Source organism: Melanotaenia boesemani, chromosome 9 (genome assembly GCF_017639745.1).
Source record: "Melanotaenia boesemani isolate fMelBoe1 chromosome 9, fMelBoe1.pri, whole genome shotgun sequence".
NCBI classification, from domain to species: Eukaryota; Metazoa; Chordata; class Actinopteri; order Atheriniformes; family Melanotaeniidae; genus Melanotaenia; species Melanotaenia boesemani.
The window spans coordinates 17,723,045-17,738,717 of NC_055690.1; the positions used below are offsets into that span (position 1 = coordinate 17,723,045).

At 40.1% G+C, this 15,673-nt stretch overlaps 1 protein-coding gene and 1 pseudogene across 1 annotated transcript; both read right to left on the reverse strand.

The window, feature by feature from the left end:
• Nucleotides 1–1,131: 1,131 nt before the first annotated feature.
• Nucleotides 1,132–4,270, reverse strand: LOC121646154 (extracellular calcium-sensing receptor-like). Its single transcript, XM_041995024.1, has 6 exons — nt 4,152–4,270; nt 3,764–4,049; nt 2,826–3,647; nt 2,515–2,736; nt 2,248–2,371; nt 1,132–2,051 (listed from the first exon to the last, which is right to left on the reverse strand). The coding sequence occupies exons 1-6, from the start codon at nt 4,268–4,270 to the stop codon at nt 1,132–1,134; spliced, it is 2,493 nt and encodes an 830-aa protein (XP_041850958.1).
• A 564-nt stretch (nt 4,271–4,834) lies between these two features.
• LOC121646156 lies at nt 4,835–15,097 on the reverse strand (annotated as a pseudogene).
• Nucleotides 15,098–15,673: the final 576 nt, after the last annotated feature.

Below are 15,673 nucleotides of genomic sequence, written 5' to 3' on the forward strand. Positions count from 1 at the left end.
AAAACACACACACAAATGCTAGATTTAAATATTGAATCCATTTTATTAAGAAAAATGAAAATGCAATGAAAGCAGACTCTTGCCAGAAAGTTACAAAATAACAATCCCACTGATTTCTGGAGAGAGGTCAAGGCTTTGAATTATAATAAAACCCCCATTTCATCTGATATTGAAGAAAAAAGTAGCTGAGGTATGGTGCAAGCACTATTTTAACCTTTTTAACTGAGTTAAAAGTAACCCAGTTAGTATCAGTTAGGTAGTATCATACTTCCCTCACTGCAGACATGATGGTGGGGGCAGTAATGGTTCATGCTGCTATTAACACTTAGGATATTAACAAAGCCTGTGGTATGGACTGCATCTTATGTATGCAGATGACCTGGTCTTGCTCAGTCCATATAGTGCTGGTTTACAGCAAATGTTGAAGGTATGTTCTCAGTATGGCATGGATTATGATAAAGAATATAATGCTAAGAAAAGCCAAATAATGATAGTTAGAAGTGCTGGGGACAGGAATTTAACTCTTCCTATCTTTTATTTTTCTTACTGTCTTCTGCATGTGTGTGAGGAAATTAAATAATTAGGTCGACTGGATGGATGACAAAGACATCATCGAGAGCACTGTAAAATGTATGCTCAAGCTAACATGCTGATAAGGACATTTTCTATGTGATCTGATTCTGTGAAGAGCTCCCTGTTCAGAATCTATGTCACACCATTTTATACTAGTCAACTATGGTCAATCTACAGGAAAATGAGTATGCAGAGGCTAAAGGGTAGCCTACAATGATGCAATGAGATTGCTACTTGATGTCGCTAGGCGGAATAGCGCCAGTCAGTTGTTTGTGGTCACAAGGGTGCCAACTATTGAGACACTTAAGACAGGTAATGTTTAGTTTTATGTGTTGATTAGATAAGTCAGGCAACCACATGATAGAAGCCCTTGTTAGCCCTCTGAAAAGCAGATGTCTATGAACTTCTAAACTACGACACTACTGGTGTAGCAGTTTGGACGCTTTTAAATGTGCACTAATCTTGTTTGAAATTTCTCTTTGTATACTGTTTGTTCTGTATGTTGTGTGTATGTTGTAGGCTTGTGTTTTATAGGCCTGTGAATAAAGTTTATTATATTTAAATCGTTATTTTTTTGTGAATATTTGTTCCCATGACATGCTTTCTTGTGTTTTTCTCTGGCTTCACCAGTATTATGTAACATTTCGGTGCAAAAATGCAAATCAGCACACCAAATGATGATGACAAAATTGCAAATATTTCCACAGCCACAGTGAACTTTCCAGGAGAGCTGACATATGCTGGGATAAAAGTGATCCAGACAGCACAGAATATCAACATGCTGAATGTGATGAATTTGGCTTCATTAAAGTTATCAGGTAACTTTCTCGCCAGAAATGCAAGGACCAAACATATTACTGCGAGAATCCCTATGTATGCCAGCACTGCATAGTAAGCAGCATTGGATCCTGTGTTACATTCTAAAACTATCTTCTTATTGCTATACCTGAAAACCCTATCTGGCAAAGGTGGATTTAACTTGAGCCACAATATACAAATCACCACTTGAATCAAAGTGCAGGAGCAAACAATAATCCTTTGCTGAGCAGGACCAAACTTTCCTACAACTTTATTACCAGGCTGTGTTGCTCTGAAAGCTGTTACAACAACAATAGTTTTCCCCAAGATACAGGAAATGCAGAGTGCAAATGTCACACCAAAAGCAGTGTGGCGCAGCATGCATGTCCAGACTGTCGGTCTGCCTATGAAGGTGAGTGGGCAGAGACAACACAAGAAAAGAGAAAACAACAAGAAACAGCTGAGCTCTGAGTTGCTGGCTTTAACTACAGGAGTTTCTCTGTGGTGGATAAAAATAATCATTGTGATAATTGACAGGGAAGCCCCGAGCAAGGATACAACTGTGAGAGCAATTCCCATCGGCTCATGGTATGTCAGAAACTCGATGGTTTTAGGTATGCACTCATCTTTCCTCTCATTGGACCAGTATTCCTGTGGACAGAGTATGCATTTTGTTGCACCTGTTGAGGATAAACAAAAAACATCTACAGTTTGTGTTTGCAGAGAATTAAAAAATAGTTCAGTGAAATACAACATATTGTTTTTACACAATAGAAAATAGATTTGGTCAAATATAGTTTCTGGAATATTAAAAAAGAGATACTAGACTATGTGTGTTTGTTTTTTCCTATAGCGTTTTTTCCTATAGCGATTTACCTGAGGAGTTAGATATAGTTCCTTCTGCACATGGAACACAGTCAAAACAACATGCGGGTTTTCCTTTAATTTCAGCTTTTCTGGTTCCTGCTGGACAAACACCAGAGCACACGGATGTAGGGACCTGAAGGAAAAACAAGATTTAGCCTCTTGTAATAATCTTATTACTCACCAGAGGACATAAAGAAGTTGAGAAATTAATTGAATATATGCAAAAAAAAAAAAAAAAAAAAAAAGTACAGGGAAAAAAAATCTTTTTCTGGTTACCGTTTCTCCTGTCCTCCATACTATCTTTTCCTCCTGTATACTGAGCTTGTAAATGCCATTTTCAGCAGATGCAAAATGGCCCAATGTCACATGTTCCACCTGCCCATTTCTCAGCTGCCAGTTAATAATGTCATATGAAGCAGGAGGGTCACCATTTTCATCAAAAAAGACATGATCTCCGAATTGATTCCTGAAGTTCACCCTCTGTAGGTGATAAGTGACCTGTACGGAAGGGAATTATATGTTTAATATGTACAATTAATTTACAAACAATTGGAAACTGTTTTTCCTTCTTTGACAGTGTGTCTCACCTCTTTCGGCTGAATTTCTGACACATTCAAACATGGCCTCATTCTTTTTTCTCCTGCTGGTTGACAGAATACTAGCTGATGAAGGGCATGTGCAATAGCATAAACAGCTTTATACACATTATAGGACACTCTGAGCTGTGTGACATTGAAGAACACATCCTGGGAATTTATTAGTGTCTCGTTGCCTGTGCATATCTTTGTTTTCTCTGCTTCTGTGTGCTTATCAGGTGAATCTGCTCTGCAACCCACAATTATCTCCCAGAAATCATTCACAAATGCTGCACTTGGATCTTTATAGGGACTTATATTTGTGAGAAATGGTTTAAAATTGGGGATAGCCATCTTTTGTACCACAAATCCAAGAGTTCCACCAAAAGCTTGGTACATTTCAGGTGTGGAAGGTCGGGGTGCTGTTATCCATGCCTCACTGGCAATCCACTGAATTCCTGTAATGTTTTGTTTTAGCACTTCATTCATTAAGGGGTAAAAGTCACCCTCAGGAACAAATGCCAGAATTACTTTGACAGTCGATTGTTTGATCATTTCTACAACAGCCAGAATTTTGTCCATAGGGTATGTACGTAGAACAGTCCCAACGAATGCAATACAAACCCCAAGCTTTTTAACTTCTTCAGTAAAAGCCAGAACCCCATTCCGTCCGTAATCATTATCTGACTGTATGGCTCCAATCCACTCCCAACCAAAATGCTTGACCAGAGCTGCCAAAGCTTTTGCCTGAAAGTAGTCGCTGGGGATTGTCCGAAAAAAGGTCGGGTATTTAGCTCTGTTACTCAGGCAGGCACATGTTGAGAAATAACTTACCTAGAAAAAGAACCACAACACAACTCAAAAATCAGTATACTAATCAACACTATCTGCAAAATTCTCAAATATCACAGAACACAGACTGCATAAGACATGTTACTCTTGTCTCTTACTATTGGCATGTGAAATGGTCCTAGGGTTCCAGCCACAGCTATGGACTGAGATGATCCTGACTCTGCTATGAGAGCAGATATTGCTGGAGTACAGAAAGAAGTTAAATTTACCTCCTCCAGTTCACTAGCCAGTGTTAGTGCAGCACGTAAAGAGTTAGTGGGGGATGCACAAGAGTCTAAGATTCTGTAACCCAGAGATATGTTTGGAAGAAGAACAGAATCTTTGTTAATTTCTTCTACTGCGAATATCATTATTTGGGTCCATCGAAAAACTCGCATATCAAATCTGAAAAAATAATACAGAACACACAGATTGAAAAGACATGGTGTAAAAGATAAGTATAAATATGCATGTCATGAGGACGGAAAAGCATGTGTGAACTCTTACCCTGCACACATCACTCCAGGAGGCTTCTTCTGAAATGAAACAGTGCTGGTGATTTCTTTGTTAAAAACAGGAAAAATACCTCCTATCATGATGTCTCCTTTTTTCACCAAACTTGGCATGTTAAAATGCTCAAAAAGCTCACAGCCACTAGCTGCATAAATGTAGAGAACACAGAGAAATATGTGATCAGCTCTATGCATGTTTCTGGTTCATAACCAAATGATGAAGAATGAAGATGGGCACAGCTCTTATAACAGCTGTGTTGGATGTAGGCATATGTGTTATCATCATGAGTATTTGGTTAATGTCCCACAGGACACAGTGATGTTAGACTGGTAAGGTTGGCAATAGAAGTAACTATCCCATGTATATAAAGCTAATGCTCTAATGTGCACATTTAGACATTTTAGCATGGTCAACAAATATTTAGGAGTGCAGGAGGATGGGAAGGGGGAGGGGGCTGGAACATTGGGATCGGTGCTGGCCCACACTGGCTTGCTGTCTGGGGGGGGGGGGCTGGTCCTCCTGGGCATGGTGCGGGCCCTCTGCCTGGCAGAGCCAGTGGCTGCTGATCTTGGCCCACCAGGGCCTGTGCCGCATGACCAGAGGGGGCTCGGCTGGGGCATTCCTCTGCCACCCTCATGGTGGGTCCAGGGTAGTCTTTGTGGTGGGGTGACTTGGGTTCATGCTCCGGGATTGCTGCTGATTGCCTGGGTCTCTGGACTGCGCTTGTCTGCCTCTAGCCTCCGTGGAAACATGGTCACATTTGCACACTCATCTCTGTTCACTCCTGATTCCTCATACTCTGCATGCCGACACAGTCAATGAGTTGTCCATTAGTTTTTTACACAAGCTACTTTTGTTTAGGTTTATCTTATTTATTTATTTATGTTGTTGTAATACAGCTTGTTGTTGTTGTCTTGGTTATTTAAGGAACTCCTAATGACTGACAGCTTAGTTTACATGTAAAAGCTGTAGGAAATTCAGTTTTTCTGTACAGGTGTAGCAGTTGGTTGTCTGGTGCTCGGTTGGATTGAAGGGTCGTTCCTTCTATCTATCTTTGTCTCCTCTTCCTTTTTTTCCACATTCCTTTATACTTTTCTTCATTGCTGTACTTTCTTTTTCTGTCCCCTCTGGACAGATCAAGAGGAGCCTTATACCCATAAAGCTCCTCTTGGCAAAGCAAATTAGTTCAGTACAACACCCTGTTGGTGTCGGTGCAGGGATGCATGGAAAACCTGCAGAATTGTGGCTCTCGAAGACCGATGTTGGCCACCCCTGCACTAGAGTGACTACATCTCTCCGCTGACTTGGTAATGTCTTGGGATCCCCCCGGACAAGCTGGCAAATTTGACTGGGGAAAGGGAAGTCTGGGTTTTCCTGCTTAGGCAGCTGCCCCCGTGGCCCGACCCTGGATACGCGGTAGAAAATGGATGGATGGATGGAAATATTTCAACATACATTTACTAAAAAGCACTCAGGTTTGTTATGTTAATACAGAAGAAATGTTCCCTTCAAAATGGTTTAACTATATAGGGGTTTATCAGTAAGGAGGCAGGTTGATAAAACAGAGGAGGGATCACAATAAAACCCTCACATGTGCAACTGACCCTACACACACAGACAACAATGCCATCCAAACCAGTAGGTACAAGACAGCACACAACACACAATGGAGAGATGCTATCACTAGGGGCCTTATTTATAAAGCTGGCGTAGGTACAAAAACCAGCGAACGTCAGTCTTTGACCACATAAGCTTGTGGAGATTCTCGCTGACGACAGTGCCCTAAAAAACTCACTCCATCACCTCTCCTTTTTCTTTGTTTTTCTACCTAGTTACAGCACCGTTAAGACTTTTTCTTTAAATTTTCTTCTTTGTGGGTAGACACAACTTACTGTCTTACTTAAATGGGAACCTGGCTGTACCGTAATGTCTCTGTTTTCTCACATTTTTCCATTTAGCTGCAGATAACCTTAAATAGATGCCGATAGCCCATGCAAGTGAAATCACCACAGCTGTAGACGGCATGATTTCTCAATATTTCTAGGAACAGCTTGTCGCTCGTGCTTACGTAAAAGCCAGCGGCGACTACTGATGACCTATGTGGTTGTTGAAGGGGTGTCCAAATTCGTAAGGGTTGACTTTTCAGCCCTACCCCCATCAGCCAGGGATCAGATACCCTGCTAGGATAATAACCTGGCCAAAGTAGGAAGTTCAGACCACAGATGTTAAAACACAGAAGCTGTTCACCCTGCATTGAGGGTTCCACCCCAAATCTAGTGTCCAGGGGCTATGCACTAAGACAGCAAGACCAGGCAACCAAGGCGACATGGTCCTTAAAGGTCTACCATGACACCAAGATTCCTGGTAGAAGACGTAGGCAAAAGTGTGGTAGAGGCATGCTGCACGCTTATGTGTGGCTGTAAGGAAGAATTGGCTGGACAGACAATATACAATATGCTCAGTCTTGGACAGATTTAGCTGAAGATGGTGATCCTTTATCCATGTGGAGATATCAGCAAGGCATACTGATATTCACATTGAGATGGTTGTGTCATCAGGTGGGAAGGAAAGGAAAAGCTGAGTGTCGTCTGCATAGCAGTGGTAGGAGAAGCCATGAGAGCTAATGACTGCACTGAGTGAGGAGATGTATAGTGAGAAGAGAAGAGAAGAGAAGAGAAGAGAAGAGAAGAGAAGAGAAGAGAAGAGAAGAGGGCCAAGTACAGAGCCCTGATGCACCCCTGTTGCCAGCCCATGTGATCTGGACACTCCCCCTCGCCAAGATACTGTGAAGGATCTTCCTGTGAGGTAGGACATAAACCACGAGAGGACAGATCCTGAGATGCCAAGTTCCGAAAGTGTGGAGAGGAGGATCTAATGGTTGAATGTGTCAAAGGCAGTGGACAGGTCCAGCAGTATAAGGATTGAGGATTGACCAGCTGATCTAGCAAGCTGTAGGAAATCAGTAACTGAGAGGAAATTTTCAGTAGAGAGGCTTTGCCTATAGTCAGTCTGATATGTATCAAATAGGTTGTTGTCTCGAATGAAATGTGAGACCTGACTGAAGACAGCACGCTCTAGTAGTTTAGACATGAACGGAAGCAGTGAGACTGGTTGGTAGTTTTCAACATGGGTTGGATTGAGTGCGGGCAGAAGGCAGAGGGATAGACGTCGGATTTAAGAGAGGAGTTGATAATATGGCTTAGTGCAGATTTGATTGTAGGTAGAATGCTCTGCAGGATGTTGGCAGGGACAGGATGAAGAGAACAGGTCGTGAGTTTTAAGCTGACTAGAAGTCTAGAGACTTCATCCTCATTTAGAGAGCAGAAAGAGCAGAGTGAGGCACCAGTAACTGGTTTGGGTAGGTTAAGTTGGTCAGGTTCAGTGAATTGGTAACTGATAGTTGCAACCTTTTCTGTGAAGTAAGAAGCGAACATTTCTGCAGTCAACATGGTGGGTGGCTGAGCCGGTTGTGGAGATAGAAGAGAGTTAAACACCATGAACAGTTGTCGTGTGTTGGGAGCATTGCAGATCTTGTTCTGAGAAAAGGCCATCTTGGCAGCCTTTAGGCTCGATGTGAAAAATGCAAGTTTTTATTCGGACAAGTCCGTGTGCTCCTTTGATTTGTGCCACTATTCTTTCTGCAGCCCGGAGTCTGGCTCTGCGATCCTAGTCCTAGTCCTAGTCCTAGTCCTAGTAGAGTGTTTCTGTAGTCTCATTAATAGACAGTAAGGAGTCTGAGTGGGAAGGGAGGGTAGAGTAAACCTGATCAGACAGCTGTGTAGGTCTGAGGCATCTCAAGTTTCTGTGGTTTTTTTTGGAGTTGCTTGAGTGATATGAGGAAGGAAGACAGAGAATTTAACCAGGAAGTGGTATGAGAGGTGTAGTGGGGTGACTGACAGGTCAGCTGTGGAGCAATTTCCGGTCAGTGCCAAGTCAAGAGTATTGCCAGCTTTGTGTGTTGGAGGAGTCTGTACCTGTTTGAGACTGACAGAGTAGATGAGAGCCAGAAAGTCAGCTGTCTGTGATTTTGCCAATGTGAATGTTCATGTCTCTCATGACAATTAGCAGCGTGCCATCATCTGGAATGTAAGAGAGAATCATGTCCATTTCAGAGACAAACTCATATATGTTGCCTCCCGTAGGGTGGTAAATGACCAGAATGTACGCAGTGATAGGTGTAGAGACCTTTACTGTGTGGTACTCTAGTGATAGTGGACAGAGAGAAGTGAAGTTCCACTTTTGAGAAATAAGAATTTCCGTACCACCACCTCGTCCAGCAGAGTGAGGTAAATTCTGCATTTACAGACAGCTGGAGTAGCTGTATTTTCTGGACGGATCAAGTTCTTAGTCAGGGCTAGAACCTGAATGTCTGAGAGATTTATCAATAAACTGATAAATTCTGTTTTGTTCACTGTGGACTGAGTTCCAGACTGAAGGTAACAGAGGATGTGGCTAATGTGGATGCCATTGGGTGACACATCTTAGTCTGTACCCATGTCTGACAGGGATAGACTTGAAGCACATTGTGTGTTGATTTGGTTGTAAGAAGGTTATAGCTCGTGCCCTTGCTTGGGGTACACGTGCAGGTAGACTTGCAGATCTTTACCCTATGTGGTCTTAATCCAACGTGGACTGACACAATGGCTGACACCTATCTGATGCATGAACCATATGTGGAAAGTAACTAGAGCTGACACAACTAATTTCACTTTCCTTGATTGCAACTGGATGAAATTGCATCTTTCTGCTTAGAAAGAGCATCAGAGCATCTAAAAATAAAGATCAATGAATAAATGTAATATGTTTTACAACATTCCAGTTAATGATTGTGAAAACTGGAACAAAATCCTTACAAAAAAACTAAAGCACGTGAATCCTATTTTTCACTGACCCGCAACCTTGGCAAAGGATCAGGAACAACCCTTTTTCTACATTTGAGTTTGGGTTTATTTTTTAAACAAGTGATAGTGCATATTAATATACATTTATAATTTTAGTAAAGCGTATTTCCGTCCTTAGTCCCTTATAGTTACAAATGCAGGTCTCAGTCTGTTTAAGATGCCCATAGGCAGTGGTAGCAGTAACAGCTGCATGCACTCCACACACTTCACAGCATATTCCTAAGGCCCTGTCTGTAAGCAGTTTACTAAGTGTTAAAATGTGTATAAGGTTTAAAAAAACAGAAATGGAATAGAATGTAGAATAATGCCCCTTGGTAGGAGATTGTATTTTTATAGCAGCATCACAGAGACTGAACACAATTAACTAATTAAGAAATCAGAAACGATTCACAATATTGCACATGTAAAATATTACATGTTTGAACAACTGAATTTTGCACTTTGAGATTATTAATGATATTCTGATGGCTGCTGAATAACTTTTCTGCTACATTCAGTCCTTTATTGGCGAGTTCTGATACAAACTGGTTCAAACTGATACAGTTTGAAATTCCCTTAAATGAAATATGTCCACAACCACACAGAAACAACTTTTTATTTAGACAAAAATTTTCCACTGTAATGAGGTGTAGACTTATTTATTGACTTTCTTCCTTTCAAGATTTCAAGTTTCAAGATTTGTTTTTCTCTCTCATGATCTAACTTTTCTTTGTCTGTGATATTGGCTTTTTTCAGCAAGAAGTAAAAAGGATCCACAGGAGTCGACATAAATACAGGGGAAATCGGAGGTAAGATATCTATAACCAAATAATAATCTGTCATCTGATTACAAGATCAATTATATATATTTTCTGTTTAGAGTGTACAGCAGCATCACCTTCAGTGGTCATTCATTTTTCAGACCATTTTGTTACGACGCTTTCATCCATATTAAATTGACTCAGACCCAAAAATAATAGGACTTTTTTAAAAAGTCTGTCAGAACTCACCAACAAATTTTCAGAGCATCTTTTTGATATGTTATGTTTTATGTTGCAAGGTTATTCTTATTTCTGAAATGTAATCTGCAGGTTCACGTCTGTGCACAGCTCTGCAGTCACAAACTCAGTCTCACGGACAATTATATTTGTGGTCATAGGAGCCTGGAACATATACTTTGAAAACATCAAAAGAGAATCAAAGTTGCCAGAAGACAATAAAACGGAAGAGGATCAGCCAAAGCCCTCAACAACAGAAGACATAGTGAGTTTACTAACTTATGGATTGTTGACATGTTTTTTTTTCAGTGCTTAGAATACAACAGAGATTTCTGATCTGTTTTTATTTTACATTAGTGTTGTAGATAGTCTGCAGTGTTATCTCTGGATACAATAACTAAAATGTGTTTTATGAACTGTGCATAAAGTTGTAGTTTCTGGCAATGCAGAAGAAAAAAAAACACATTATAAATGTGTTTGTTTTTTAATATAAACACTTAAAATGTGTTCTCATTAACCTACAGCTGTAAGTTACTATCAAAGCTGATATCTAACAAATCTTTTCTTTTAAGCTTTTGAATTTGCGCTCATTTGTTGCTTGCTCCATCTTAACTGATTAAGAGTACAGATACCTTGAAGAGGAGGAGATGGACAGTAAGGACAAGGAAACAAGGAAAGTGTATCCACCTGAATGGAAGGCAACAAGGCTTAAAGAGATTTTAGAAAGGTGCCAGTGAAAACTTGTTGAGCTACGTAAGAAGTCATGCAGGATGGTGAACCACAGAGTGGCCAGTGGCGTAGCCAGCATAAGACAGCCTCCAAGAGGCATCAACAGCATTTATTTGAAGTAAAACTGTTAATGTATTGTGTGTTAAATATATATATATATATATATATATATATATATATATATATATATATATATATATATGTTTATGTTTCTTTTAAGTCTGATTTTTAATTCATTAGTGCAGTTATGTAAATGTGAAACATCCCTGATTTATTAGACTACTTTATAAACAGTTAATTTAATAATGCTATTTTATACTGTTTAATCTGACAATAAGTCATCTCATAAATGCTTAATGAAATTGTAATGTGTAATTTGGTCCAGCTAGTGATTTGTACGACATGATGATGGTACAGAAACCAAAATTAAAGACTGTAACAATTTAATTATGATTGTGATGTTGGAAAATGCCTGGGTGATTTTAAAATGTCTGATAAGTTACATCTTTTCCTAGAACTAGGTAACTAGGTTACAATGCCTGTCTACATGCTATGTTTTTTTTTGTTTTGTTTTTTTTTTTTTTTTTCTACATGCTATGTTTAACAATGAATGGAAAAAAATGTATCAGCCATTGGATTCCCACATTTGAACAAATGAAAAATCTAAAAATATCTGACAGCTATCCCTTACGTATGGTCAGTGTATTCCCTGTGATCTGTGAACATGCCAAAGATGCAGTGCAGAGATATTTTAAGTAGGATCTATGAGGGATCAATTACACACTTTTTTTGAACACCTCATGGATGGGTATCTGGATTTTAGGATTTTTTGGGATCTACTTTGGTGCGTTTCCACGAATATCTGAAAACAGGATCCATCAGGTATGCGGTGAAGATTTTCTTGGAAAAAGCCTGATGCCTGGAGTTATAGCTACCCTAAACAACAGGTCCTGCTGAGATGTTAGGCTGTGTGCTTTGCAGTATTATGACATACTATGTTCTGCAGTACTGCCTATTTGGTGATAGGAATCCAGGTTTGGAGGACCAAAACTGTCCAAATGCCCCACCCTAAACAATGACATAAGAAACTTACATAATTTGTATAATGACACAAAATATAAAACTTTAATGTCATGTACTGAACATTACAACAACTAAGCACAATATGCAGTACTACAATATGTTCTCATATACTACAACAAAATTTTACACACACACTTTTGTGTTACATTTTTTTCCCTATTACATGTTTCTTGGTATTTTTCTCTGGCTTCATCAATATAATGTAACATTTAGGTGCAAAAATACTAAACAATAAGCCAAATGATGATGACAGAATTGCAAATATTTCCACAGCCACAGTGAACTTTCCAGGAGAGCTGACATATGCTGGGACAAAAGTGATCCAGACAGCACAGAATATCAACATGCTGAATGTGATGAATTTGGCTTCATTAAAGTTATCAGGCAACTTTCTTGCCAGAAATGCAAGGACCAAACATATTACTGCAAGGATCCCTATGTATGCCAGCACTGCATAGAAAGCAGCATTGGATCCTGTGTTACATTCTAAAACTATCTTCTTATTGCTATACCTGAAAACCCTATCTGGCAAAGGTGGATTTAACTTGAGCCACAATATACAAATCACCACTTGAATCAAAGTGCAGGAGCAAACAATAATCCTTTGCTGAGCAGGACCAAACTTTCCTACAACTTTATTACCAGGCTGTGTTGCTCTGAAAGCTGTTACAACAACAATAGTTTTCCCCAAGATACAGGAAATGCAGAGTGCAAATGTCACACCAAAAGCAGTGTGGCGCAGCATGCATGTCCAGACTGTCGGTCTGCCTATGAAGGTAAGCGGGCAGAGACAACACAATAAAAGAGAAAACAACAAGAAACAGCTGAGCTCTGAGTTGCTGGCTTTAACTACAGGAGTTTCTCTGTGGTGGATAAAAATAATCATTGTGATAATTGACAGGGAAGCCCCGAGCAAGGATACAACTGTGAGAGCAATTCCCATCGGCTCGTTGTATGTCAGAAACTCGATGGTTTTAGGAATGCACTCATCTTTCCTCTCATTGGACCAGTATTCCTGTGGACAGAGTATGCATTTTGTTGCACCTGTTAAGGATAAACAAAAAACATCTACAGTTTGTGTTTGCAGAGAATTAAAAAACAGTTCAGTGAAATACAACATATTGTTTTTAGACAATAGAAAATTATAAAGCACAGTCAAATAGATTTGGTCAAATATAGTTTCTGGAATATTAAAAAAGAGATACTAGACTATGTGTGTTTGTTTTTTCCTATAGCGTTTTTTCCTATAGCGATTTACCTGAGGAGTTAGATATAGTTCCTTCTGCACATGGAACGCAGTCAAAACAACATGCGGGTTTTCCTTTAATTTCAGCTTTTCTGGTTCCTGCTGGACAAACACCAGAGCACACGGATGTAGGGACCTGAAGGAAAAACAAGATTTAGCCTCTTGTAATAATCTTATTACTCAACAGAGGACATAAAGATGTTGAGAAATTAATTGAATGAAAGCCAAAAAAAAAAAAAAAAAAAAGTAAAGGGAAAAAAAATCTTTTTCTGGTTACCGTTTCTCCTGTCCTCCATACTATCTTTTCCTCCTGTATACTCAGCTTGTAAATGCTATTTTCAGCAGGTGCAAAACGGCCCAATGTCACATGTTCCACCTGCCCATTTCTCAGCTGCCAGTTAATAAGGTCATAAGAAGCAGGAGGGTCACCATTTTCATCAAAAAAGACATGATCTCCGAATTGATTCCTGAAGTTCACCCTCTGTAGGTGATAAGTGACCTGTACGAAAGGGAATTATATGTTTAATATGTACAATTAATTTACAAACAATTGGAAACTGTTTTTCCTTCTTTGACAGTGTGTCTCACCTCTTTCGGCTGAATTTTTGACACATTCAAACATGGCCTCATTCCTTTTTCTCCTGCTGGTTGACAGAATACCAGCTGATGAAGGGCATGTGCAATAGCATAAACAGCTTTATACACATTATAGGACACTCTGAGCTGTGTGACATTGAAGAACACATCCTGGGAATTTATTAGTGTCTCGTTGCCTGTGCATATCTTTGTTTTCTCTGCTTCTCTGTGCTTATCAGGTGAATCTGCTCTGCAGCCCACAATTATCTCCCAGAAATCATTCACAAATGCTGCACTTGGATCTTTATAGGGACTTATATTTGTGAGAAATGGTTTAAAATTGGGGATAGCCATCTTTTGTACCACAAATCCAAGAGTTCCACCAAAAGCTTGGTACATTTCAGGTGTGGAAGGTCGGGGTGCTGTTATCCATGCCACACAGGCAATCCACTGAATTCCTGTAATGTTTTGTTTTAGCACTTCATTCATTAAGGGGTAAAAGTCACCCTCAGGAGTAAAAGCCAGAATTACTTTGACAGTTGATTGTTTGATCATTTCTACAACAGCCAGAATTTTGTCCATAGGGTATGTACGTAGAACAGTCCCAACGAATGCAATACAAACCCCAAGCTTTTTAACTTCTTCAGTAAAAGCCAGAACCCCATTCCGTCCGTAATCATTATCTGACTGTATGGCTCCAATCCACTCCCAGCCAAAATGCTTGACCAGAGCTGCCAAAGCTTTTACCTGAAAGTAGTCGCTGGGGACTGTCCGAAAAAAGGTCGGGTATTTAGCTCTGTCACTCAGGCAGGCACATGTTGAGAAATAACTTACCTAGAAAAAGAACCACAACACAACTCAAAAATCAGTATACTAATCAACACTATCTGCAAAATTCTCAAATATCACAGAACACAGACTGCATAAGACATGTTACTCTTGTCTCTTACTATTGGCATGTGAAATGGTCCTAGGGTTCCAGCCACAGCTATGGACTGAGATGATCCTGACTCTGCTATGAGAGCAGATATTGCTGGAGTACAGAAAGAAGTTAAATTTACCTCCTCCAGTTCACTAGCCAGTGTTAGTGCAGCACGTAAAGAGTTAGTGGGGGATGCACAAGAGTCTAAGATTCTGTAACCCAGAGATATGTTTGGAAGAAGAATAGAATCTTTGTTAATTTCTTCTAATGCGAATATCATTATTTGGGTCCATCGAAAAACTCGCATATCAAATCTGAAAAAAATAATACAGAACACACAGATTGAAAAGACATGGTGTAAAAGATAAGTATAAATATGCATGTCATGAAGACGGAAAAGCATGTGTGACCTCTTACCCTGCACACATCACTCCAGGAGGCTTCTTCTCAAATGACGCAGTGCTGATGATTTCTTTGTTAAAAACAGGAAAAATACCTCCTATCATGATGTCTCCTTTTTTCACCAAACTTGGCATGTTAAAATGCTCAAAAAGCTCACAGCCACTAGCTGCATAAATGTAGAGAACACAGAGAAATATGTGATCAGCTCTATGCATGTTTCTGGTTCATAACCAAATGATGAAGAATGAAGATGGGCACAGCTCTTATAACAGCTGTGTTGGATGTAGGCATATGTGTTATCATCATGAGTAGTTGGTTTATGTCCCACAGGACACAGTGATGTTAGACTGGTAAGGTTGGCAATAGAAGTAACTATCCCATGTATATAAAGCTAATGCTCTAATGTGCACATTTAGACATTTTAGCATGGTCAACAAATATTTAGGAGTGCAGGAGGATGGGAAGGGGGAGGGGGCTGGAACATTGGGATCGGTGCTGGCCCACACTGGCTTGCTGTCTGGGGGGGGGCTGGTCCTCCTGGGCATGGTGCGGGCCCTCTGCCTGGCAGAGCCAGTGGCTGCTGATCTTGGCCCACCAGGGCCTGTGCCGCATGACCAGAGGGGGCTCGGCTGGGGCATTCCTCTGCCACCCTCATGGTGGGTCCAGGGTAGTCTTTGTGG